Raw genomic sequence first — 27356 nt, forward strand, 5'->3', positions numbered from 1 at the left:
CACAGATAAACCCCTGACTAGGTGGGCTCCTTAAAGTTATTGTAAACCTTCTAAATAATGTCTAGAAATTTTTTTTACTTATGTTCAAAATAGTGACGTGTGCATAACCTATTTCTTCCGTTTTCCCCTCCTGAACCCGCCTTGAAAATGAGCGCGCGCCTAGCGGTCGACCGCACGAAGTATCGATTAGTGTCGGAGCGAGAGTCAGAACAACCAGACATGGGAGTACCTCGCCACGTCGTGTGGTACTGCTCAGCCGAACACTAGACCCTCGCCAGGTCGTGTGGTACTGCTCAGCCGAACACTAGACCCTCGCCACGTCGTGTGGCATTGCTCAGCTAAACACTAGACCCTCGCCATGTCATTTGGCATTGCTCAGCTGAACACTAGACCCTTGCCACGTCGTGTGGCATTGCTCAGTCGAACACTAGACCTCGCCAGGTCGTGTGGCTTCGCTCAGTCGAACACTAGACCCTCGCCACGTCGTGTGGCACTGCTCAGCCGAACACTAGACCCTCACCACGTCATGTGACATTGCTCAGCTGAACACAAGACCCTCGCCACGTCGTGTGGCATTGCTCAGTCGAACACCAAACCCTCTCCAGGTCGTGTGGCACTGCTCATCCCAACACTAGACCCTCGCCACGTCGTGTGGTATTTCTCAGCTGAACACTAGACCCTCGCCATGTCATGTGGCATTGCTCAGCTGAACACTAGACCCTTGCCACGTCGTGTGGCATTGCTCAGTCGAACACTAGACCTCGCCAGGTCGTGTGGTACTGCTCACCGAACACTAGACCCACGCCACGTCGTGTGGCATTGCTCAGCTGAACACAAGACCCTCGCCACGTCGTGTGGCATTGCTCAGTCGAACACCAGACCCTCTCCAGGTCGTGTGGCACTGCTCAGCCCAACACTAGACCCTCGCCCCGTCGTGTGGTATTGCTCATCTGAACACTAGACCCTCGCCATGTCATGTGGCATTGCTCAGCTGAACACTAGACCCTTGCCACGTCGTGTGGCATTGCTCAGTCGAACACTAGACCTCGCCAGGTCGTGTGGCTTCGCTCAGTCGAACACTAGACCCTCGCCACGTCGTGTGGCACTGCTCAGCCGAACACTAGACCCTCACCACGTCCATGTGATATTGCTCAGCTGAACACTAGACCCTCGCCACGTCGTGTGGCATCGCTCAGCTGAACACTAGACCCTCGCCAGATCGTTTGGCATTGCTCAGCTGAACACTAGACCCTCGCCACGTCGTGTGGCATTGCTCAGCTGAACACTAGACCCTCGCCAGGTCGTGTGGCATTGCTCAGTCGAACACCAGACCCTCGCCAGGTCGTGTGGCACTGCTCAGCTTAACACTAGACCTTCGCCAGAACGTGTGGCATTGCTCAGCTTAACACTAGACCCTCGCCACGTCGTGTGGTACTGCTCAGCCGAACACAAGACCCTCGCCACGTCGTGTGGCATTGCTCAGTCGAACACTAGATCCTCGCCAGGTCGTGTGGCTTCGCTCAGTCAAACACTAGACCCTCGCCAGGTCGTGTGGCACTGCTCAGCCAAACACTAGACCCTCGCCAGGTCGTGTGGCATTGCTCAGTCGAACCCTAGACCCTCGCCAGGTTGTTTCGCATCGCTCAGTCGAACACTAAACCCTTGCCAGGTCTTTTGACACTGCTCAGCCGAACACTAGACCCTCGCCAGGTCGTGTGGCATCGCTCAGCCGAACACTAGACCCTCGCCACGTCGTGTGGCATTGCTCAGCCGTACACTGCGGAACATATCTGCACCTCAGGGGAATAACACACCATGTGTCCTTTGGGCGAAATGCACCTCTTAACCATAAACTGGTCCACTGTTTGTTATTCTAACAATTGTAAAAAATCAACATAATTTGAGGTAGAAAATAGTTGAGTATATAAGTGAGGCACTATTTCATAATTCTTTCAACTGCTTTCTTGAAAAAATTATGGATATTGTGACATAGTGTCTCATGACTCCGAGGTAGAGATAGGTACAATGTTGTGTTATAGATTGGTCTTGATGGGTTCCGTCCACATTGGTTTTTTTTATATTTCTCTACAGTAATTCTAAAGCTTCTTTGATGTATTTTTTTAAGATTCTAAGCCCAAAGTTCATTAAATTAAAATTAATTGTTAAAGATGAAAATGAAATAGATGCGTGTTTCGGCCATTTTTATCCTTCAATATATGCTTACCAATGCCGTGAAAATGAGGTAATTAATTGTCATATACTCAAAAATATTAAAAATTAACATTTTTAAGCATAGCCACTTTGAAATTCCACCCTCAGAATAGTCTTACATAATTTGAAAGAATTATTACATGCAACTGACATTAACATCTTGTCTTTATTGTTTAAGTTAATGATGATTTAAATTGTGCAAAATAATATTATATTAGTTTTTCGCACCTACGATATTAGCACTTTTCTGTTATATGCGCTAGCGATGCCACGGATGGTCAGATAATTATAGCTGATGTTAACTTAGCTTTAATTGCAACCATAATCAGTGTTATCATTTTTATATATTATCTTCCGTTCTATGTAAAAAATAATATGGGAAATTATGAGTTTGAGTTTTTTTATTTAATTCATGTAGGTATAAGTTGAACGACGGAATCATACAAAAAAATATGGCATGGATGTATCCACGTTAATAAGGGATTAACGCCTCGTCACTGGACGTGGCGACAGCTGAGGCAGATTATTCCGACCTTACGGCCGGCATTCTTACGTTCCCCTCCCACATATGCGCCCTAATAGGGTAGGGTGGGAGTATCATTCCAGTTCGCTTATCATAAAAAAATTGGTTGCCTGTAAAGTCGGTTATTGGACGATTGTTTAACGTGACAAAGTCATAACAAAACATTGATGAATTGATTGCATACTTTTATGAATACAATTGAATCATTTTTATTAAATTATCACTATTTTGTATGGATACAAAGAAGGAGTGAAATAAAATCTACAATTTAATTGATAAATTTACTTTTATTTGCACTCATTAATTTATAATTTGTTTATTACTTTAACGAACAGATTATTTTAACTATAACTTTTTTACATGTTTGCTATTTAACTTCTTCCAATCTGTGTTATACTGTTAAGGATAGGATGATGATAGGAAAAGTAGGAAACAAATGGGAGTGTTTCAAGTTAATGTACCTCGAAATAGTCAAATCGATGATTGTTCCAATCTAGTGGAAGAGAGATAGATGCGGCGCAAGCGTACAATGAGCGTAACGGGACACAACGTAACGGGACAAGGTGCGTAACGGGACACTTTTTAGTGCGTGCAGCCGGCGTTCATCGATTTATTAGACGTTGTCACGTCAATAACATAGCTTCTTTAAAAACAGAACTGTTAGGGAGGGTTTTAGAGCTTCAGCAATGACCAGCGGCTGGGGAAAATACCAAGTTGAGAATGGAACATTGACGGATTGCGCAGGTGGGGGGAACGGGGATGCACTGAGAAAACCCACAGTATTAATGGAAACGTCCGCCGCGTTCCCCGGTTAGAGAAATCCGGGTGTGAACCGCCTGGAATCGAACGCGTATCGCTAGGCTGGAGAGCGCGTGTTTCAACTCCTTCACCACTGTGGCCACGTGCCATTAAGGCCCCTGCCTACCCGGGCACACACACACGCCGTGCAGCGATACAGAAGAACCTCGCGATTTGGAAACTGCTCAAGTCGACAGTGTAGTGTTGTCTGTTTACAAAAATCGTTTAAGAACTCGCCGACGGCAGATGGATGGTTCTGTTGCCATATTTCCTTTTTAAACTGTACTTTTATAACACTAAAAATATCTAAAAAAAACGTGATTTCAGAATAATTTTTTTTTAAAACGTGAATCGCACGGTACAGATTCTTGAAACCACCTAAAAAATCTTCCAATGATATTTGTCTTAATTTCTCCGCCACCTAATGTTATAGTTAAGGCTCAAACTTCATAGTTTCCTTGTGCATGAGGAGAAGACTGCCGCCAGTTTAGAGACTTGCCCGTAGAGGCGATACCGCACTAGAAGCACCAGCGTGCGTCGCACCTATCATCCCGCCTCACTGACACAGACTAGGCGGGCCCCTTAACAAAGTGATTCATTGTAGAGTAGTTCCAAAAAATATTTCGTTGTAAATATATTACGGGAAAGTGCAAAATTTTCAATATGCCTACATTCCTACGCTAACTAGACGCAAATAAAATAATGATTTTTTTTATAATATTCATTTTCGTATGTTACACAGGAATGTGTTATAATAAATAGTAAAATATTTTTCCTGTAGCATTTGAAAAGATAAGTTTTTGCCACTTCTTTTTGAAAAATGTATTTACAACACATTGGAAAAAATGTTTTCTGTAGAACCCATTGCTACAAAATAATAATAAAAAAATTATATACACCACAAAATTAAAAAGAAGGGAAAATGTATGCATGTTTTAAAGAATAAAAAAAATAAAAAATGTGTACCTTTATAAAAGTATTATTAAATAATATGCTTCTCACAAAAAATTTCAAACTGTTTAAACATTCAATTAAAAACAATGGAAATCAGTTACGAAGGTAGTGTCTAATTAGAGAACCACAGATTAAGTAGGCTACAACCCCATGATTTACTGCGCAAAGGTTTTTCAAAAAATTTCCGTTATAGAACATGAGTAGGTAAGAATTTTAAATTATTTTTACTTCTGAAAATAGCAGCGTCACGTAGAACAAGGCAGATACGTTAACTCCTGTGGCATAGTGATCGGATGTGTGTTTTTTGGAGTGAAGTTTAAAACCTAATTTTGTCGTGATAAACCGGCAGACATAGGCGTAACACGGGATGTGGCAAGGAGTGGCAGTTACCAGCCCAGAATTGTCCAATCGAGCATTTAGTCACTCCATTTTGAAGTAAAAAATATATAAATAATTTACAAACAATTGTAAAAGAAAAAAATTCACATGCATTGCACTTTCTTTATTGATTTTTAATCAAGCCTCATTAAGCGCAAGAAATTAAAATAATTATTGGAACTTGTATGAATTAAAGTAACTAACAATATAACGTTTGGGGTAAATAGACAATGTAGACTATTATTTTGTGATCGTGGTGAAAATAATCTGATAAAACTTAAAAAATATATATACAATTTAATGCTAGTTATTCTTTTTAAATTTTCCGTGGTAGAAACCCCCGGTTAAAAATCCAATGTGTGTCAGTTGAATTAAGACTAACCCTCCTTAGTTTGAGGAGGTAATTAATTTTGAGATTTGAACTCAAGAAACACGTGAACGAAAGACGTGAGAATGAAAAGGCAGAAGAGTCCGCAGGGGAAAACGCGTTCACTGTATTCGGCGGCATTGCGGCGCACGGCTCCGAAACTCCATCGCTCTGCCATCTATCGGCCAGAAGTCGCAACACAGCGACCCCGACCCTGGGTGTTTTTTTTTTATCCTCCCCAGCTCTCTTATCTGCGTGTGGAGGGGGCAGGAAGAGAGGGAGGGGTAACGATTGATGAAGGGGAGGACAGAGACCAAAAAAAAAAATTGTGTGTCGGGTAGAGGGGGAAGCGTCGAGATAAGGAATGCGTAATTCCGAGCGACGAGCCCTGACGCGAGACGACGCGACGGCAGATAAGTCCCGAGTCTGAGCGCCGCGCCGTCAGAGCGTGAGCGTGGAGACGCCGGGAGAACACTTCTTTTTCCACGCTCCGGCGCGTCCGCGAGCGTGGCGCTGCAAAGCTCTCATCGACATTTATTTTTTGTTGGGCGGACGTTGGAGTTGTGAACTTGAAACTGTGGAGAATGCAGCAGAACACTGGGAATTTCCTTGGGAAACTGTTACAAATGCTCTAAACTGATTCACGATACAAAGGTTCCAACAGCACTAATTTGCGGTAGTTTCAAGTTTTTTTTTTTTTTTTTTAATACTTCGAGTGTAGGCAAGGCTTGTGTTGGTACAACAAAAATCAAAGACCAATACTAGACATCATTCTACATTCGATTAATGTATTTAGTAGCCTATAGATTGTTTTAAATAAAGATAAGGAAATAATAGTTTTTTTTTCGTTTATGAAGAAAATGGACGAAAAATTTATGTCGTTTGTATAATAAATAGTTCTCACAGTTCAAAATGTCATATAAAAGAATTTTTAAGTTTTTTTTTAAATTTTAATTCAAAGGATTTGAGTAGACACATGAGAAAAAAAATCTTTGGACACTGAGATTTTAATGCGGGAACGATAGACGATGGGGATTTTTCACGAACATTCTGATTGCTAACTAGAAAATTATGAAAAGTCTGCGACATAAATTTTTCTTTGCGACTGGTAGCCGACTGGCCTTATTTGGCTAGGCCATTTGGAAAGCGTTTGCTTCCGCACAGAATTATTGTGGTTTTTGTGCAGCTTATGGGCGTGTAACAAAAAAAAACTCTACGAATCACGAAACACGGACGATACTATAGTGTTTTAACACACAGCTGGTATAGTATGGAAATCCTTAACTACCTCTAATAATAATAATAATAATAATTAAGTTTATTAAATAGCAAAAATTCTCATAGATTGAAGTCAAATACATTCTGGACACCGAGATATATTTTTTTTTTTTGCGTCCGCGTTCGAAGTTTCCGTCACGCCATCGATAGGAGCAGCAACAGTGGTCGAATCACGACGTTTTTTTTAGGTCGCAGGTTCAAAACCCTCTTCGGACATTATAAGTGAATATATGCCTACAGATTTGGTAGGTCAATAGGCTTGTTCACATTCTGCCGTACAGCAGTAGTCATGAAATGAAACATAAAATAAAAATTTTAAAAAAATCCGTTAGTTTATTGAAAGTCAGTCGAGTCTTGTGAATTTATCAAAGTTGAGAGATCGTGCTAGTATCTAGGTGTATGCGGACTAAACAGGGGGATAGTTTAAGAGCTTGTACGGAGAGAAAAAAAAAATTGTTTGTACTTTTACAAAATATTCCTTGGGAAATCAATTGCCAAGAATTAGTTTATAACACTACAACTGTTGTTAATTTTGCATTTATAAAAAAATTTTTTTGAGATAATACTAAGTATTTCTTACGAAAATTGGTACCTACATAATTAAAGGCCTATAGTTTAATTTATGTTTCATTCCAGCATATATTTTTAACGTGGAAAAGATAATCAAATATTCAAAACATTAACTTTATTTGGTTGTATCGTGCTTATTATGTGCGCAGTTAATATTGAAAAAAAAATATTCAGGGAACGGTTTGAACTATTGTAGATACTGTCACAACACAAATCATAAATGCCCGGCTAATAAACCGAACCCAGAGTTACTGCGAACACTATTTAGTAGTGAGACAGTTGTTTTTATGTAAATGTACATTACAAATATCTGTGATTTTACGTGAATATTTCTAATTAATCCATTTCCAAAAAAAAAAATACAGTGTATGGAACGCTCGTGGATAGAGGTAATGGAAGTATAGAAGTCGATAGACTAGGACATGCCTCAAGAAAGAATTTTTTTCTCATCCCCTTGTTGATCAACTTTACTAGTGGTTGTTTGGGTTGACTCCGGGGGGGGGGGGGGGGGATAGAGCTTCAATGAAAGAATGAAATAGTGCTAAAGAGTCACCGGCATCCATGTTGCTCTAGAGAAGCTGCAATGGAATACATCAGCGAGGGAAACTGGGACACCCTGAGAAAACCCTAAATAAATTTGGCAAGACAACGGTACAAATTGAAATACCGGCCACCACGGGGGGAGTTTTGGGAGAAGTGCGGTAGCCTAGGGTGTCAGTTCTACTAACCCCCTCATACTATGGTGCGCTTAGTGTCAATTTGTTTTGGAAACAATGGCACATATACCTATTTATCTACTGTCCCAATATAGCCATTAGTTAAGTTGAAAATATCGAATCCAGGAAAATAGAAACAAATAAAACAAACAACATATAAATAACGGCCAAACTCATGTCACCAATGGCATTATGCTATTTTTATTTAACCTTATTTTAGAAGGCGAAGTTAATGTGATACGACTTCTATTACTCTTAACCTCGTTCGCTAATCAACTACCAATGAAATGAACTAATTTGATCAAGGAAATACTATTTTTAAAAAAAAAATTAGTGCTAATTATCTTTTCAAAAATAAAATTATAGAATCTACGATATTCAAACCGAAAATTAATTAACTAACTACACCAACTGCAATTTAAAAATAAGAGTAAACATTGCACGTTTGCAATTAGTAAAGAAGAATGAAATGGCGTTACATCAATGCTAAGTCGCTCACACACACACACGTAGTGTACAGATTCAAATGGGGAAGCAAAATGTGGCCAGAGTGCTTGTCTGCAGCCTGAGAGGCTGAAGGGACGGGAGGGAGGGAGGCTGGGGAAAAGGTCCACAAGGGATGCTGCGTGCGAGGACCACCCGTCGTGAGGGGGGGGGGGGGTGATGGAGGGATACTGTAAGGGGAGAGTGGAGGGGTGCGGCGAAGCACGTAAACGCCTGCTCTCGATCGGGGAAAATAAAACTACAGCTGCCCGTGGCGAGACAGACAAGCGGGCAACGAAATGTTTTTTTTTCTTCTTCTCGTTAATTAGCTTCTGGATGCCACCAATGCAGGTCTGCTACAGTTCAACCGTGTGCTACTCAATAATTGTTCTAAATGAGCCGCATACAATAAATATCCACTGTCCGGTTGATGGCCACGAAGCTCGGATACGTCTTGGTAACGAAAAAAAATTGGTTGTCTGTAAAGTCGGTTTACGGACGATAGTTTAACGTGACAGCGTCATAACAAAACATTGATGAAATTATTGCATACTTTTATGAATAAAATTGAATCATTTTTATTGAATTATTACTATATTGTATGGATAAAAAGAAGGAGTGAAATGAAATCTACAATTTAATTGATAATTTTACTTTTATTTCCACTTATTAATTCAAATATGTTTATGCTACTTTAACGAAGAGATCATTTTAACTTTATAACTTTAATACATGTTTGCTATACAACTTCTTCCAATATGAATATGTGTTACTCTGTTAAGGATAGGACGATGATAGGAAAAGTAGGAAACGAATAGGAGTGTTTCAAGTTGAATGTGCCTCGAAAAAGTCAAATCGATGGTTGTTCCAATCGAGTGGAAGATAGATAGATGCGGCGCAAGCGTATAATGAGCGCAACGGGACACAACGTAACGGGACACAGCGTAACGGGACAATGTGCATCACGGGACACTTTTTCGTGCGTGCAGCCGGCGTTCATCGATTTATTAGACGTTGTCACGACAAAAAAAAAAATTAGGAAGTCGGATTTACGCTGAAAGGGATCTCCAAAGTTGCAGTGGGCTCAGAACGCGTTGGTAATCGATCTGGATGTTCATATATTCGAGTCACGCCCAATGTTTTAAGAACAAGACCACGTCCTTCGACAACAAGAAAATAGGCTTTAGTGACCGAGGGAAACTTGCAGATCTAATTGATGCAACAAAGTTGACGCAGGATCACGCATGTATGAGTCCGGAAAACGGACAGCTTCACGTGATCAACAAACATTTGTGTTTTGTTTATTGATGTTTTATTCATGGCACTATGTATTCTGGTCATTGAAGTCGCTAAAGATTTACGCATGCAGTACAAAGCAAAGGGGAGAAAAATATTTGTCAACGGAATTACAAGCAACCATGGAGTGGAAACGATGAAACATTGGAAATCTACGTCTGGTGTGATGGACTAGATTCGTACACAGATCCTCTTCAGCTCTAATTCAGTTTTATACGTTAGAACTTCTTTTGTCGGGACGAAGCAATTCTTGATTTTGACAAATGGCCGAAGTTTGGGTAAAAAAAAATTATCTATAGATTATATTAAAAAATATATTACCTTCTTGTATGACTTAAAATGTGAACAGAGCGTTGGGTACAAAAAAGTGTAAAAAATGTTTTGCTATCCAGATGAAATTGGGAGGGGACTTCAGGTAGTAACGTGACAAATATTTTAAACGCCAACTTGCCAACACAGGGTTGCAAGCTGGGAGCTTACAAAATACGAAACACAAACCGCAATTAAGCACCAAATGCCAAAACAAACATAATTTTACATCCCGCCGGTGTGTCCCTCCGGCTGGTTAAGTTACATTAGGCGCACCTCCTTTACAATGTAACCATTCCCTCTTGTTGGCTCAGAACAATGGAGCATTCTCTCCCAGGAGCACGTTGGATGCAAATCAACATCCGGAATTCGTACGCAAGTGATTGGCAAGCCAGGGTCCTGGGTTCGCTTTCCGGCATGACTGACAACTTTACAAAAGTGTGTGATTTTCTTTGTGGTTCTAATAATCCTTTGAATTTTCAAGTAATCCACTGTGAGAGTAAGCTTACAGGCCAGCTACTTTATCTTGTAATCCTTCAAAACAATAGCTCTAAAAATACATATTTGCATCTAGACATGATATCAAAGTGGCAACGTAGACCTATTAAAATACACATCTGTGAGGGAAACTACTCCAGGCATTCACAATCTGTTTTTTTTTACAAGAAAAACGGGGAAAAAAGTTTATGTTCCGTTAGAAACATTCCGTTTAGATTTTTCTTGTCAGATAGAACGTACGTGTTACTTTGAAGCCCTTCAACACACACACACACTTACACACACACATATATATAATTTTATATATATATATATATATATATATAAGGAATTATCACATTGTTTTTTTTATAAACATTTCGAACTTGACTACGAAATTAATAAAGCTGCATATTCCACAATAATTCTTTCCTCGATGTCCTTGGTCTGTGTAGAGCGTCAGATGTCTCCATTGGCCTCGCTGCAGACGTGATGGTGAGTTTAAAAATAAAGACAATTTCAAGAAAAGAGAGACGGTGGAGTTTGTTGCTGATGCACAGACAAAAAATGTTCTTTACTTTTACAAAAAAATTGGAAACCAGTCACCAGTAAATAGTTTGTAATACCTACTACAAGAAAGATATGAAATATATTGTAACTTTTTACAAAGCATGGCTAAAGTTATTTTTGAACATATGAAATAAGTTTATCAAGTTGATACTGAGTAGTTCTTACTAAAACTAGAGCATAATTATATCGAGAATAAAATTATTTGACCCTTACTTGTTTTATCATGCTTATTAATGTGCCCAGTTAATACTTTAACGCTAGTCAGGGAACGGTTTACAAATAACTTAAATTATCGGAGACAACTGGAACAACACAAAGAATAATTGCCCGGGTTCGAATCCCAACCCAGTTTTACTGCGAACACTATTTTGTAGTGACCCATTTGTTTTTTTTTTTTTTTTTTTGTAAATGTAAAATTTTTAAAAATACCTGTGATTTTAAATAAATATTTCCGTTTCATTTACCAAAAAAAATGAAATCGTCGAACATATTGGCTCTCACATTTTTAAGGCCGAAGTTTGGCCACCTTTGCCACGCGCACAGGAAACGGAACGGAGACAGCGCTAATTGCGCGCGCTGCCACGGCGGCGCTGTCTTCGCCCCCAGAAGCTCTGCAGCAGGCGGGTGGGCGGGAGGGGGGAGGCGACCGAAAGAAAGGTAGGAAAGAAGGACAACATTTTTCGTGGCTCGTCGGGGAAGGCAGGTGCGCGCTGGGCGATGATTATGACTTCGGGCGAGCGACAACCCGTTTTGCCTTCGTCGACGACGTCGCAGGCCACCTCTCCCCCCCCCCCTACCCAGAGGGAGGCCAACTTGGTGGTTTTTCCCCCAAATTAAGGGGAACCAAGATGTACAGGACGTTTTTTAAGGGGGTAAATTCATTTAGGGGTATCATCTAGCAGGTACATTATTTAAGAAATATTTCTGAGGGCGTGAAATTAAAGTGTATATCTTGAAAAAAAAGTGAGAAAAAAAAATAACAGCCACACAAGTGGCGCTAGTGGCTCAATTTCACACAACGATCAACAAAAGCTTGCTGGTCAAGAGATTTCCTTTTTCAACTTTTACCGTGCAACGTTTTTATGTTGTCAGTTGTCACGTTGAGTTTGTGTCCGTTAGTTTGTTGTCTACTCGCGAGTTTCAATAGATTGCAAATTAAGTCGTTTATGATTTTCTGTGGTGACAAGGAATTTAAAAAAAACATGAATAATAATTAAATATTCGTGTAAGAATATTTTCCAGAATACAAAAAAAAAAAAACACAACAAAAATATCAGCAAAAAATACCAAATGCTGGGAGACCAATCCGGAACTTTAAGGTTAGTAAACACGTATTCTTTTACCTGAAATTGATACTGAATGTTATTTTTTAAAATTATTATACTTTGTATGGCCAGAAAAATAAGGAAATGTAAACACGCATAATCTCTATTGAATTTGAAAAACGAGGTTCAAGAGAAAATAATTTTAGCTCTCAAACATTGGTGTACAATGAAAACGTTGTGAGTTTTTAATCGAAATCTGGGGGTATTTTAAGTTGGCCCTAGGGGGAACACGCTGTAGGAGTTGGCATCACTGGAATCCGCCCCCCTCACACACACACACACACACAAACGCAAGGGCTCTGTCACAGCGGCGCGCGTAGGCACACATGCTCGTCGGTGAACGCGAAGGGGAAAGAGAGGTCACCAGCAGTGCTGACATCTTATTAGCCTGAAACATTGTAACTTTTTCATTTTCGCACGGAGTCGCTTTTGCTGTCTGCCGCCACTGGTTACGTGCCATCTGCCGAATTTTTCTTATAGCGCGAGGTCATTTCTGGCGGTCATTGGGCAGCAAAGTAGTCTTGAAACACATACACATCTGCTTGATGTTTGGACTACAGTGCTTTTGACACATACTTTGACCACTGTGAGCCAGTTATGACCAATGAGAAGAAGTGGTTACCCATCTCTAGAGACCGGAAAAATTCGCAGATTCATTTCGCGATTGTCTGAAATTCATATGCATATAGACCTACCTTTAAACTTGCTTTGCTATTGGCACACAGTTGGTCTGAGCTTCTCTGGGCCAATGAGAAACGCTCAACCAAACAAGTAACGAATCACGGGCAAACTAGTTCAGACGTCTCACAAGTCAGCACCCAACGAACTGGCGTTATTTGCCCAAGTATACAGAGGACTGTGTAAACTATCCTGAAGGTCATCAAAACCGCGACATTTTCAGGTCCCTACCCATCTCGACCAATGAGTACTCTGAAAATGCTTGAATACGTACAGGCAAAAGTGAGACTAGCCTGGGGTGAAATGAATCCGTGAAATAATCGTGGCTTTATTCATTACAGAAGAAACACGCGCATCTAGTAACACAGGAACATTGACAGAAAGTATGGTATGTTGGACGAGCCCAGCGTTCGTCTTGTTTGCAGTCATTTGGGAGAACCATGCAAAGCGGAATTCACGATATAAGGATTGGCCGAAACGGACATCAGGATTGGCCAAAACGGACATCAGATTTGGTCGTTATGGAAACACGTTTCGTCATAACGGACATCGGGATTGGCCGGAATGGTCATCGGGATTGGTCGGAAAGTACAAAGAGATTGGCTGGAATGGACATAGGATTGGTTGGAACTGACATCGGGATTGGCCGGAATGGACATCGGGATTGGCTGTAACGGACATCGGGATTGACTGAAACGGACATTGGGATTTGCCAGAACAACGGACTTCGGGAATGGCCGGAACGGACATCAGGATTGCCCGGAACGGACATCAGGATTGGCTTGCTCCGGCCACCATGCAGGAACGAACCTCTCAGAGCTCACGCGTATTCAAACCGTGATTTTTACCTAGCGGGAAGTTACGTATTTAATGAGCTGTCACTAAATTTTAGCCAAATTTCAGCATCACATGAATCTGTACCGATAGCTGCCCAACCACTGAATTCTTATCTCATTTAGATTTATATTCCGTAGGTATATCCTAAATCACTTGCACTATCCACAAAATCTTTTTATGCGTGTATAAGTACAAGCAATTTTCTTTTTCTTTGGTAGCGGTGTTATGGAAAGTATAAATACTGAAAGTTTTCAAACAGTTAAAACTTTTCACCTCAAATTCGCGAATAACGCTAGTTACAAATTATCCAGGTATTTTAATAAATGTACAGGAACTAGGTTCACTTACTTTGAACATGAATTCGCAAGAATAATTTTAATATATGATTAAAACATTAAAAAACTTGTTAATACTCATAAAAACACTCTATCTTCCACGTGTGTTTTTACTCTAAAAAACACACTCGGAAATTTTTGTTTTATTCCTTGGAAATAGTAGTATTTCGACGAATGTAAAACAAAAGTACGACAGCAAAATTTAGGCCTAATCATATTAAAAATTACCTCACACAAGTTATACCAAGTCATACATTTTAAAAGTTAAAATATTTTCTACACACTACGCACTAAGACTTAATGCAGTTGTGCGGTGTACCAACATGACTTCATGTAGACACTGGGGTAAAGTCAGAGATAGGGCATGTCCCAATGATACCTTTAAGATACTTGTTCTTCGTATTCTTCTTCTTGAAACATAGGCTGCTGGAGAGACATTTCATATATTCTTAGATATTATTGTATTTAGTGAATAAAAGTGATTGTTACTTTTCTCATTGCAGACGTTTAAATAATCTCAACTAATTGATAATATAAAGGAATATACAAATTTATAAAATTTGTATTCTGCTACCTAACATAGGGAACACGTTTAACAGTTAACAACCAACCAATTTATTGTTTTTTCCACAGGAAAATATGTGAATATTAAAAAACTAATTATCATTATTCAGAATTCTTTAATCTGCACAAAGTTCCCTTTGGTAAAATAGGCCTAAAATTAAATTAACTTTAACTTTATGTGCGTTTGCGATTTTTTGATTTCTCGTTCATTCTTGTGGTTTCTCTTAGATATACATAAAAAAACAGTACTGGCGTATGTCCATAATTTTATTTTAAATCAATCTTCTCCATTGTAGGAATCATTCAAAAAACATAAACGTGTATGTTAAATGAGTGCAATAAATTTCATGGATAAATAACTACAGTCCTTAATTTAAAAAAAAACGGAGCATCCAAAGAATAAATTAGGCCTATGCATTGTTTAGTGCCTCGTGTGATTGTCGACCTACGTCGCGCGCTGTAGACATTAAGGCAGCCCACAACATCCAGCCACTTAAGTAATCTGGACAGATTATCTCCTGTGACGTCATGAACTGCTAGGACCTAACACCGACGGTTCCAGCTGACGAAAAACGTAACCCTGTCAGCAGTAACATTAAATTGCTAATAGTTTTCATCATATTCTAGTAGTAGGCTTACATTAAAAAGTATAGGCCTACTACTTTATTTTAACTGGCACTCCCTATTTATTTCTTAATTTTTTTTAAGTAATAAAATAATTTATATCTTTAATCCTGTATAGAATTTTTGGCACATAAGCAATAACAGTAATTAAATTTTTTAGTAAATAATTGCACGGTTTTTGTTTTGGAGAATGAGGAGAGCTACATATAGTTTACATTCATAACCATAATTTAAATATCATTAAAAATTGTCAAATATTTCTATCAAAACTGATTTATGGCGAAGCAGTGGAAATATACTTTAATCAAAGTTCACGTATATTGTATAGTAATTTTCACAGATTCATATTTATAGTAAAGTGTTGAATTGTGATATTATTGTTAAAGTCTGAAATCCTTAAAATAAGTTAAGAAGTTTAAGTAAGAGATTATAAGCACTGTTGTAAAATGAATACTTCAGTTATACTTTATGTAAAAAAGGCATTTTTATTTATAACTTGTCAAGTCATGCGTATAATCGCGCTAAACTTTCACAATTTTTCTCGAAAAAAAAAATTTGTAAAGGTGGTAAAATAGAAGACAAAATTTGTGTTCCAGGTTATTAAATGCCACGTGAAGATTTAAAAGTCAGAAGAATACTTTCTGAAATCGCTAAAAATTTATTGATAGTATGTATTTTTTTAATAAAAATTAGTTTTGAAATCAGTGTGAATGTCATTCTAAAATAATTTATTTAATAGTTCAAAGTAACTACTTTGAGCGTGAAGCATTCAAAATATCGACTCGTTTGCGCGTATTCTGTACACTTTATAAAATGAAATCAGGGGACCATGCCCATTTTTTTTAATTCAAGAAAGTTAATTATCAATATAGTTCAGAATTTTTTTCTTATATCCCGTTTAACTAAAACTGGCAGTAAAAATGGTTGCTTTAAAAATATATTTTCATTTCTTTTAATTTCACTTAAATGTAAAAAAAAAATGGTATCTCATTAAAAGAATACTAGTTTTATTTTTAAAATAATCGTCACCATGTGTACAACAGTACCTATTAATATAAACGTTAAAAAACCCGTAGTGATTTTCCCAGTCGTGGTGGAGCATTAGAGTTACGATTATTCGTTTGGTAGCAAAGTGGACTTAAAGAACATACAAGTCTGCTTGACGCTGATTTGACTACAGTGCTCTTGGCGAACCTGGGTCAGTTATGCCCAAACAAGGATAAGAAGTGGTATAACCTGGTTCCTAACAGGACCGGTTGAGTCTAGTTTGAGTGGAATGTAATCGCGAAATGATTCTGACTCTTAACTGTAGAACACTGTCTCCGAACCTCCAAAAGCGAAACACGGCCGCAACTTCGCTCTCTGTTGTCGGCTCACTAGCCAGTTATACCAGATGTGTTCCAAGCAGGTGTTGCTAGGGCTGGATACGCCGTGGCCTGGTGTAGCCACGCGCATTGCGTAATCTCCCGTGGCTACGACGACCAGGGGAGGGAGAGAGAAGCAGGGTTAGTGGAAGGGAGGGAGGGGGGTTGTACGTCACTTTGAGGGGGGCGCTGCCGCCGCCTGACATTTGTCAGCTGAGTCACCGGCGCGACCTGCCTAGGATACGGACAGAGGGAGAGAGAGTGACAAAGACAGAGAAGAGGAGGACAGAAAGGAAGATAACACGGAAACATCCTGGGGACACGCTTTCTCCGTTGGACTACGAAATTCTGGCTGAGGCTCGCCCGCAGAGGAAAATGTCAGTCCATTTTTACGTTCCTTAATCCCCAATAACGTAGAATGTGTTCTAGAAAGTGTATTATAGAGACCTGCAAAATTCGCGGATTCATTCGGTCATAGGCTAGAATTCAAAAACATATACCTCTTAGAGAATTTTGCTATTGCCTTACTGTTCATCTGGACGAATCTCAACCAGTTATAAACCCTCAACCAAAGAAGGTCTCAAATCACAGACAAACCAGCTGAGACGACTTACAAGTCGGCAGCCAATGAAATTGCGTTATTTTCCCGAGTGTACAGGGGTATGTGCAGTCTATCCTGAAGGCCATCGAAACCACGAATTTGGCAGGTCTCTGTGTATTACTTATTTTTTATAATTTCCAGGGAAGGCTGAATGGCCAATACTACAGAGTTTTTTTTGTTGGGACTTTCTACAATTCAATGTTTCTACACTGAAATGACTGGTCATTGCATCGCGGGTTAGCTGACACTACTTGAAGCACTGGAAGCCAATGAATAGAGCCACGGAATTTTTGCGCATTCAATTAGTCGCAAGCTAGAATGCATACCTCCACACTGTCGCACTGTTTTCATGATTGGACCGCAGTTATCTGGACACGCCCCTCTACGACCGTGAGCCAACGATGTCCAGCTACGAGAGAAGTAAGCGAATCAGGTAGTGCCGAATAATAAGGATAAAAATGTTCCCGCTAAGAAATCAACCAATGGGAAAGTAAACATGGGTCGAGTACACCTATAACTTTGAATTCTATCCTGAGGCCAGAGGAATCCGCGAAATTTCCGGGACTCTACCAATGAAAAACACCCAGGAACACATCTGACTGAATCATGCACGACCAAGAGAGTTGACAAGTAACGCGCGACATCGACTTTCGTTACGTATACGTTTTTGCATGCTAGCCTGGAACCAGAAAAAAACGCTGGTTTGCAGCTCTTTACAAATAGGGCTATAATATTTGTAAGTTCGGAAATAAAATATAAAAAAATTTATAAATATGTCATTTAATGACTATATCTGACTTTTCGTGTTTCAGTAACTGTCAGTATATATATTTTTTCAGATTACTGTAAAATTGATAGAGAAATTTGTCTTCCAGCCCAAAATCTCAAGCGGATGTTTTGTCTATAGGAAACAACATTCTGAAAACATAAATCAACGATTTATATTCGTGAACTGTTTCTCAGTGGAAATTTAGCTACTTAATTAGAAGCTACATACTGGCTGGCCAGGGAAATGAATTGAATATAGGTCAGCTCGAGACTGTGACACCTGTCACGGAGTATTCTGTATTTTGCATTGAAAAAATAATGCTTAAAAAAATACCCACAAGCTAGTTTATGTTTCCAATTTAAACCGTCACGTCAACAGTCATTAATATTTGATCTAGACTTATATACTGAAAGAGCTGTTTAGAAAGTTTCAGCATCAAATTTTGTGTTGTTAAAATAAGAAACTCTATCGCTTTGTACGTCATCCTCACGGGGTAGGAAAAAAATTGATTTTTCCGTTCAGTTCTAACACACTGCATGTGTTTCTGGCATGTTGCACGCACGCTTAGAATTGCAAATATAAAAAACCAATTAAAACTTGATTTATAAAAAAGAGGTGTGACATAAATATTATTTTTATTATTTTTTCCAGTTTGTTTCATTTTTGGTTTGCATGCTCGTTTACACAAGCATATCCATTATTAGATTATGGCCAGATGACAAGGAGGATTAAAAAAATTAAGCGGTATTAGGCCCTGTCAGTAGCATTTTCCCATTTTATGATACAATTTAAATCGTCAGGTTACTATCAAAACATACTTTAGTTGAATTTTGAGACTTTGGTGTTATTGATGGATTTTGTCGATAAATTACTGACACTTAGGCATGTCAAACCTCCAAAGAAGAATTATGAATGCAAGGCCATCTATCACACTTAATTAAACCCTCCTATGTCTCTGAACTCGTATTATTGTCCAATACTTCTATGTTAAATATAGTAATAATAATAATTCATATACACAATATATTTTCTTTCTTTATAATTAAATATAACTTTGTTTTGTCATTTTTATTTATTACTGTATACCTATCTGTATTTTCCGTTAGGTAGGATATCCAAAATAAAATGTTTTCTTGCCTCTTCTGTAAAATCTTGTGTATTAGACATAGCTTTTGATACTAAGGTGAACAAATGCATTGTAAATGATTCAATTTTTTGGCATAAATTCTTGTTAAATCTGATATTACCAGACAATTTAATATATAGAGCCACCGGAAGAAAATAACTAATTATTTAACGGAAGTGACCACTGAATTTCCTAACTACCACACCAGACAACGGATTTGTCATCAAAAATGGCTCAAAACCAGGGTCTATGACCTAGTTCATTTCAAACCTTACAGTTTATCTCGGACACTGTACATAAAGATTTTGCACACTATTTAAAAGCAAAAAAGGCGAATTGGCGGGGCCAATTTCTTTAGAAATGCATGTACGAATTTCCTGATTTCCGGTCTGGTCTAAATCTTATGAAGAACTGTATGTTATTTTTACTTATAATGTGTGCACAATGTTTTAATATGTATGTAACAGGCCGTCAATGTGCTTTTTGAATTCTTTGAATTTTGCAACGCAGATAGATTATTATTTTCATTACAATTTTTAATGAAAAAAGTTTGTAAAAAATACCTATACAAGAACCGTGTGGTTGATCCTCACTCTACCCGCTGGACCGGAAGAGACTCCCGTCTGCAGAAGACTGCGGTGACTAGTTCCGGATATAGTTCCGAAGCTGCCACGCGGAGTGATGGAATTGGGCGGGAGGGGGGTCAGGGGAAGAACTGGGTAATCGTGCGAGATAAGGAACGGAATTGGCGCCTATATCCTCCAGCTGGGAGAACGTCTGGGCCGGAGTATAGGAAAGAAACGTTGAAGATACGTTTGTGGAGGGGAGGGTATGCGGGAAAAGGTTGGAAGCTGAGTGCCTGCCTCTGGAGCCCTCTCTGCGAGGAGTCGATTGAAGGGGTGACTTCCCCCCCCCCCTCCCACACAGCCACCTTATTCGCTTTCGCCAACAACCCCTCTCCCTCTCTTTCCCACCCGCAGGCAAACGAAACACCTTTATTTTTTTTTATCCTCCTTTTCGCGTCGGATGTTCACGCGACACTTATGTGTTTCGTTCGGCGACCGGGCGTAAAAAAAAAAAAAAATACACGCTCACGTGCCGCAAACGCTACCCGATGTATGTGGGATGAGCAGTCGCCAGGCGCAAATTTAACTGAACTGAAGTCAGGGTTAAAAGGGGCCAGTCTAGTGTATGTGTGTTAGTGAAACGGGATGATAAAGCGAGACGCTCGCTGGTGCTTCTAGAGCGGTATCGCCTCTAAGCGCAAGGCTGTGAACTGGCGCGCAGTTGCCTCGTCGTGCATAGAACAACTGCGAAATTTGAGCGGTGACCGTAACATTTATATGGCGGAGAAATGAAGATAAAGGAGTAATGCAAGTCCCTTAAGTGGTTCGTAGAAAATTTACCGTTGTTTTACACCTCAAAATTATTCTGAAATCATGCCTTTTAGCCATGTAAAAACTCTTCTAAAAATTTAGTTCAAAAACTTCATCCGAAATCAAAAGTACTTTTCGGACCTCAGCGAATTCTTAAATGCTTTTCGAAAAACAGACTCCACTCGGATATCTTGTGAGGTTTGAAATCGCGTTTTTTTTTCTGAAGCTCGACGCATCGTGTGTGTGTGTGTGCCCGGGCAGGCAAGGCCCTTAAAACGATTGGACGCAAGGTGTAGCGTGTGCCCCTCCCTCTGCCCGCCCACAACATTACGCAAGCCGCCACTGGCCCAAGATGAACACCCAACAACACTCCGTGGTGTCGCGTCAAGGTCGCAGGTGTACAGTCACGTGCAGTCAGTGCAGTCACGTACAGTCACGTACAGTCGCGAGGCTTTTGCCAAGAAGTGGAGCCACGGGTTTCAACCGTGATTCTGCTAACTTTCCATACACTGTAATTTCTTTGTGAATTTGTACATTTACGTGTAGTACCACTACAAAATAGTGTTCGCAGAAATACTGGGTTCGGATTCTTACCCGAAATTTATGATTTGTGTTGTCTCAGTACCTCCAATAGTTAAAATTATTTGTAAACCGTTTTCCGAATAGCCTTCCAGTATTAACATCTCACATGTATAAGAATAATATAAAAAATTAAGGAAAAATTATTGACTATTCCATTATATTTCCATGGTTTAAAAATTTTTGCTTGAATGAAACATCAATTATATATATTTTTTAAGTTTTCGTAATAAATGCTCAGTATTACCTCGAAAAAGGTATTTATTACATGCAAAAATAACCATAGCCATGTGTTGAACAAAGCTACATTATTATTTTTTTTTCAGTTCATGAAACTATTTCTTGGCACCCGATTTCTAAAGAAAACTTTTGTAAAAGTAAATTAGTTCTGTATAAGGGTCGAAGATCTGATAAAGGAATAAAATTGCTGATTTTGTGTAACGAGTGAGGGAAGTTTTTAGTAAAAATTTTCATGTGAGGACGGGATTCGTTTGCAGCGTTGCGTGTCAAAAACGGTCTCGATACGTCATTTGTCGGTCTTTCGCCGTCACATCAAAAGAAGTGACGGCTCAACGAATGAACCATGGTGGGCGGGTGGCATGTCCTCCATTTTTTCGGCCCAAATGAACACAGAATAGAAATTCAAAATATAAAGAACGCACTCTCGTAAAGGTCTTGTACAGTCCACTGACTGCCTGAAACTTCAAATCATCCAACAAACTTTAACCACCTTCTTGTTAATACTTTTGACATCCGCCGAGGTGAATCGCTCTTCTTTTGAGCTAGAGGTGTATAACAATGAAGGTGGTAGTTGCAAGTTAATATGCACTCATGGATACTCATAAACTATCATTCTGGTATGTCTACGGGATGCAACATTTGATGTAGTTACGACGGATGCGGTGTTACGGAAGAATGACACGAAGGGAATTCCAACATTGTTGCAACTTGTCGTGTCGCAGGGTCATACTTAACGATAACGTGCAACATAGGGATACCCACCTAAAGGTTATAGTGGGCTTCGAACCACCAGGACACTGGATTGCTAGGGACCGGAAAAATTCGCGGGTTCAATGACCTGCAGGATGAACTCCTTAGTTCTACGTACACTCGGTCAAATACCACCCACTCATTGGCTGCTGTCTTGTGAAACGTTCCAACGTAGCAGCCTGTGATTCGATGAAGCTTCGGTTGGGTGTTTCTCATTGGCCCAGAGTCATCCAGGTGAGTTGTGAGCCAATAACAGAGGCAGCACTGAGGTATAACTATTTGTATTTTGGCCTATCGCGAGATGGATCCGCGAATTTTTCCGGTCTCCATGGATTGCGAGTGAAGCCGAACCCAGGACCCTCGACTCGGGAGCGAGGCGCGAGGACGCCGGAGACACGGCGGGGTTCGAGTCCAAGGTCACGGCCGGGTTCGAGTCCAAGGTCACGGCCGTGGATGAAGATGACGCCACAGGGAGCCCGCGCTAACACGTGTCGCCGGGAAGCGTGCACCATGGAGACCCCTGCATCCTCAGAGAAGCCGCACGGTGGGGGGAAAAAAAGAAAGAAAGAAAGAAAGCCCGTTAACTAGCGTCGATGATGGGGGGGGGGGGGGGGGGGGGCAGAGATGCCGGAAGAGAAAGAGACAAAAGACTCAAGACGCAACATCCAAGGCCAGAAAAAATAAAATGGAATATTTACACGTGTGTGAGCTTCTGTCGAAACACCCTGTGAAACTACTCCGGGTTTGTCAGCTGACTGTCCTATGCAGCTGATTTAACAGCAAACTTTGAATTATGTTTTAGGTTCGAAATTCAGTCAAGACATGGGTGTGCAGTAATATTTTAATAGTGACCAGTCCGCATGTCTCCTCGTATGAACTTGTGGTCTGTATAAGGAATAGCTGAAAAGTAAAAAAAAAAGTGTTATAATTGCGATTGTTGTGATACTAACATGCGTCGAGTCCAAGCGAAGCGAGTAATCAGCTGTTTATTTAGAGTGGTTACCAGCCTGTTATTTTATGTGTGTAAAAATCCGTCAATAACAAAGTATGAGCGCTTAGGTAATTTTATTTTGGTTTGTTGTGAAAACAGATTATATACCTACTATAACATATGAACTATGCAAGAAAAAATTGAAGTTCTAATAAAACTTAAATCTATATGACTACTACTTAATAAATATGACTACAGCTATATAGGTATAAATGAGCGTTGGAAGAACATCTGGCTGAGAAATATTGAAAAACATTATAAGCATCCCGAGTGAACATGGAATTTTACATGTTTAGACACAAACCATTCGTAAGAACATGTTAAAAACAGTCCATAGACCAGCTAGTAACTTCGTTTTAACGTTTGTCTGTCAAGTAACCCTTCGCTGCGTAGGTAGTTGAAGTTCCGTCTTCTGTTGAAAAAGGCAGTGAGTTCTAAACCAGGTATTTACAAAGTTTCATAGACAGAGGTAAGTACCTACTAATTAGATTCATACTAAACTGTAATTACTTTATAAGGTATTAAACATTTAACTGTACAATTCAAATGCAATTAAATTTCCAGATTAAATTAGCAGATATTTTATTATTTAAAAAAAATTTGATACCATAGGTATTTATTTTTCAGGCAGATTTGTATTGCTTCTTAAATGTTTCTGTAAATGTATATAAAATGAAAATGAATAAGTTAAAAATTTGATAAAAATTAAATTAATTGAATGTAAATGATCCATGACCTTGTAAACTGATTAAATATTTTATGTTGCAAAGGAATATTTCACAGCGGTAAAAAAATTACGTTACGAATGACGTGGCAGCACAACCATATGAAGTGGTGACCCTAATTAAAACGATAAATAATGTCATTTAGCAACCACTGTTTTCAGATACACACATATTGAATGTGCAAAACCTTTAGCTTGTTAATAAACTTTACTGATCACCAGTGATGTCTGTTGTTCAGTAGTGTTATATTGATTCACTCCAGCGTACCTAGAGTCAAAATATTAGATGTGGTTTCAATTTTAATAAATTTAAATTTTAAAATTATAACAGTAAAACAGAAATTTGTGAAATAATTATAATTTCTCCACTATTACAGCAAATGATTATCAGTGCATTCTTCTTCCTAGCATGTTAATTTAAGGCATTGAATAGATTTTTACTGGTTTGCATAACCTAATATAATAATAAGGTACTTATTTGTAAAAAAAAAAACAGTAAATATGTCAAACGTGTGGGAAAAAAATATATATTTCACCAAGCTGCACTAAGATAATGAATTCGCATCATAAGGAGGTAGGGGAAAAGGGGGTTGCTGCACATCTGACAAACACTGAGTCGCCACTGGAAACGTATTCTACTTCATTTTTACCCGCGGCCGATCAGCACGATGATGGCAAAGGGGCTGGGGGGGGGGGGGGTGGATGACGGGGTTGTTGAAGGGGAGGGGGTAGTAAAGAGGGGAGGCAGTGGAAATCGATCGCTCACGCTTTTCAGTGCTGAATCTCCTCTGCACCCCTCCTTCTTCCCTTACACCTTCCCCTCTTTTGTTCCCTCTTCGAAATAATTGTATCTTTTCGCAAGTGTCCTGAAGGTAATAACAGAAGTGATTGAAGAGAAAACAATCCTAATAAACCATATAAAAAAAAAGGGTAAAAAAAATACTGGTAATGGAGCTGAGGATACAAATTTTAACCAAGCATACTCACCGTGAAAATAGTGTATTTAACTAAAGTAACTCAAAAAAGTAAATACGGCCAAGAAAATTCAAAAAGATTCTTAATAAAAAACCTTTATGTGTAAGTGTTTATCGACGAGGAAATTGCCACCTAACTTCAAAATGAATATGCATAAAAATACTCTTTCCTTTGTAAAATATTAACTAAGAAATTCTCAACTTTTTAAAATTCAACTAAAAACATAGAATAATACTTCAACAGTAAAACACAGGAAATGTAGGAAAGGTACAGGTAGAACATAAATATTTTGAAACACCCAGTAGTGATATATCTCCTTTCTTGCAGCTACTGGGTGTTCAAAATATTGTTGTTGGTGGCCATATAAGCAGGGAAGGCAAGACCGTGGTTCGAGCCCCACTTACCTGGGGGCGGGTAGGGGGTGGAGGGCACCGGCTCGGGCCCCCCGTAGTTCCGCAGGCCGTAGCCGTCGTGCTGGAAGCCCTCGGCCGCCGCCATGGCCGCCGCCGCCACGGCCCGCCCCCGGTCGTCGGCGGGCGTCAGGTAAGGCACGGGCGGCTGGTGGTGGTGCGCCTCCGCGTGGTGCGGGTGGTGCCTGGAGGCGGCGTACGGCGCGTAGTTGCAGGCCCAGCCCTGCGAGAAGGACGCCTGGTGGCAGGAGGACACGCCCGCCGGGTCGCCGCCGCCGCCGGCGCCCGTCGCCGGGTTGTACTTGTACTCGGGCGCGGCCGCCGCCGCCCCCGCCGCCCCCGGGTTCCAGAAGGCGAGCGCCGTCGCCTTGCGGCCCGACGACGCCGCCGCCGCCGCCGCGTCCGCCGCCAGGTTGTAGTAGGTGGGGGCGGCGGCGGCGGGGGTACTGGTGGTGGTTGAGGCCGGCCGGCTCGAAGGCGGTGGCGGCGGCGCTGGCGTGGTGCGTGTCCGCCGCCGGGCTGTAGCTCCAGGGCTGGGCGCCGTGGTGCGAGTGCCGGATGACGCCGCCTCCCGCCGCCTCCGGGCAGTCGCCGTAGCCGAGCCGCTTGGCGGGGATGTGCAGCGGGCCGCCGCCGCCGCCGCCGTTGTTGTTGTTGCTGGAGACGGAGGACGGGGACGTGGAGGAGGCGGACGTGGTGGCCGGGGGCGGCGCCGCGGGCGACGTGTTGCCGAGCGGAGTGGCGGCGGCGCCCGGCTGCTGCAGCGGCGGCGGCGGGCTCTCCTCGTAGAGGCCGCCGTTCATCATTGACCACCACGTGACCCCGGAGCTGGAGCCCACTCCCGGCGCTGGGGCCGCCGCCGACGCCGCCGCCGCATGGTGGACGTCGTACAACGTGGCGCCGGCCACGTCGAGGCCCGCGTCGGCGATGATGATGGTGAGTTAGGTGGGCGGGCGGGGGCCGAGCCGTCAGCAGAGGCGGCGCGCCATGGTTGGCAGCAGTGGGGGAGGCGGCGAGGCCATGCAGGTGGGGGCGGGTGGGGTGGCGCCGGATCGGTGGAGGCGGGACGGACGGAAAACAGACAAGAAAAAAACAACAGCAGGACTTTAGAATCGCTTCTCCGCACAAGTCACTCAGCACACACGTGACCAATCCATCACAACTCTTCTTCAAGTCAAACTCTGCATGTTTTTCCCCCTCGACAATAAGTGCGGCCAAATTAACACAGCTACACTTTACACGATCACAGAACTACTTCGTCCTCGAGAAAGTATGCATGATGATGACTCCACAGGTCTAATTACCAACAAATTGTCACGTCACAAACAGTACCACAAATCTTTTAAAAAATCAACTAGTAGACAAGCCACTACTTTGACAGCAAAAACTTCAGTTTCTTAACTTTCTACCTTCGAAGCGCCGGTCGTTGAAAGAAGACCGAGTAGTGAATACAGAAGTAGGTTAAGGAGAACGAACTCAGATTATTTATGCCTGACAAGGAGTCAGGTTGAAAGAGCAAAGCACGACAAAACTAGGTTACCTGAAAACAGGGCGATGTCCCATCCCGCAACCCTCTTCAAGGGTGGAACGACACACAAAAAAAAAAAATCGTTTCGGAGGGAAAGTTAAACGGTGGAAGGGTTGAAAAGAGGACCGCGGGTCATTTCAGTTCTGCTCGAGGCTCGGGAGAGACCAGATGTATACGTTGCCTCCCGTCTTTGAAGGAGCAAAGTGAGGAGGGTGACAGAGAGTTCCGACTCTGGACGTTTTTGACGGGAGTCTTCGAAAGGCAACACACGTGTGCTCGCAGCAGGCAGGTTGCCACGGACCACTCGCGTAACTTGCGTCTGCGCACTATTTTTGGCCACGTGATAGCCACCTCGTCACTCCGGAGCTGAAGGAAGTCTCTTGAAGGTAGCCGATGGCAGCTGCTTGCGTGGCCCGTAGAACGTAGTTATGAAGGATCGTTGGAACGCTATATTTTTTTTTTAACGTGTCTAAATTTCGCAGCACTGTCAAAGGGGTTCAAATATTTATTTCTTTGAAAATAGCTGGCCTTTATTATGCTCTTCGAACTTCGGAGGTCGAGATGTTTTGCAAGCCGGAATTCCTACGTGTAAAAAAATTTTTTAGGATTTTATTAACGTGCTCTGAGGAT

At 41.0% G+C, this 27356-nt stretch overlaps 1 protein-coding gene across 1 annotated transcript in view; it reads right to left on the minus strand.

Moving 5' to 3' along the window:
• LOC134535277 (homeobox protein Hox-D8-like) overlaps positions 1 to 26004 on the minus strand; it is a 71508-nt gene extending 45504 nt beyond the window's left edge. Inside the window, 2 exon segments of the mRNA XM_063374350.1 lie at positions 25193 to 25634; positions 25636 to 26004. Coding sequence (XP_063230420.1) covers positions 25193 to 25634; positions 25636 to 26004 — 811 coding nt within the window.
• Positions 26005 to 27356: the final 1352 nt, after the last annotated feature.

The sequence above is a fragment of the Bacillus rossius genome, chromosome 8, assembly GCF_032445375.1.
Source record: "Bacillus rossius redtenbacheri isolate Brsri chromosome 8, Brsri_v3, whole genome shotgun sequence".
Taxonomy (NCBI): domain Eukaryota; kingdom Metazoa; phylum Arthropoda; class Insecta; order Phasmatodea; family Bacillidae; genus Bacillus; species Bacillus rossius.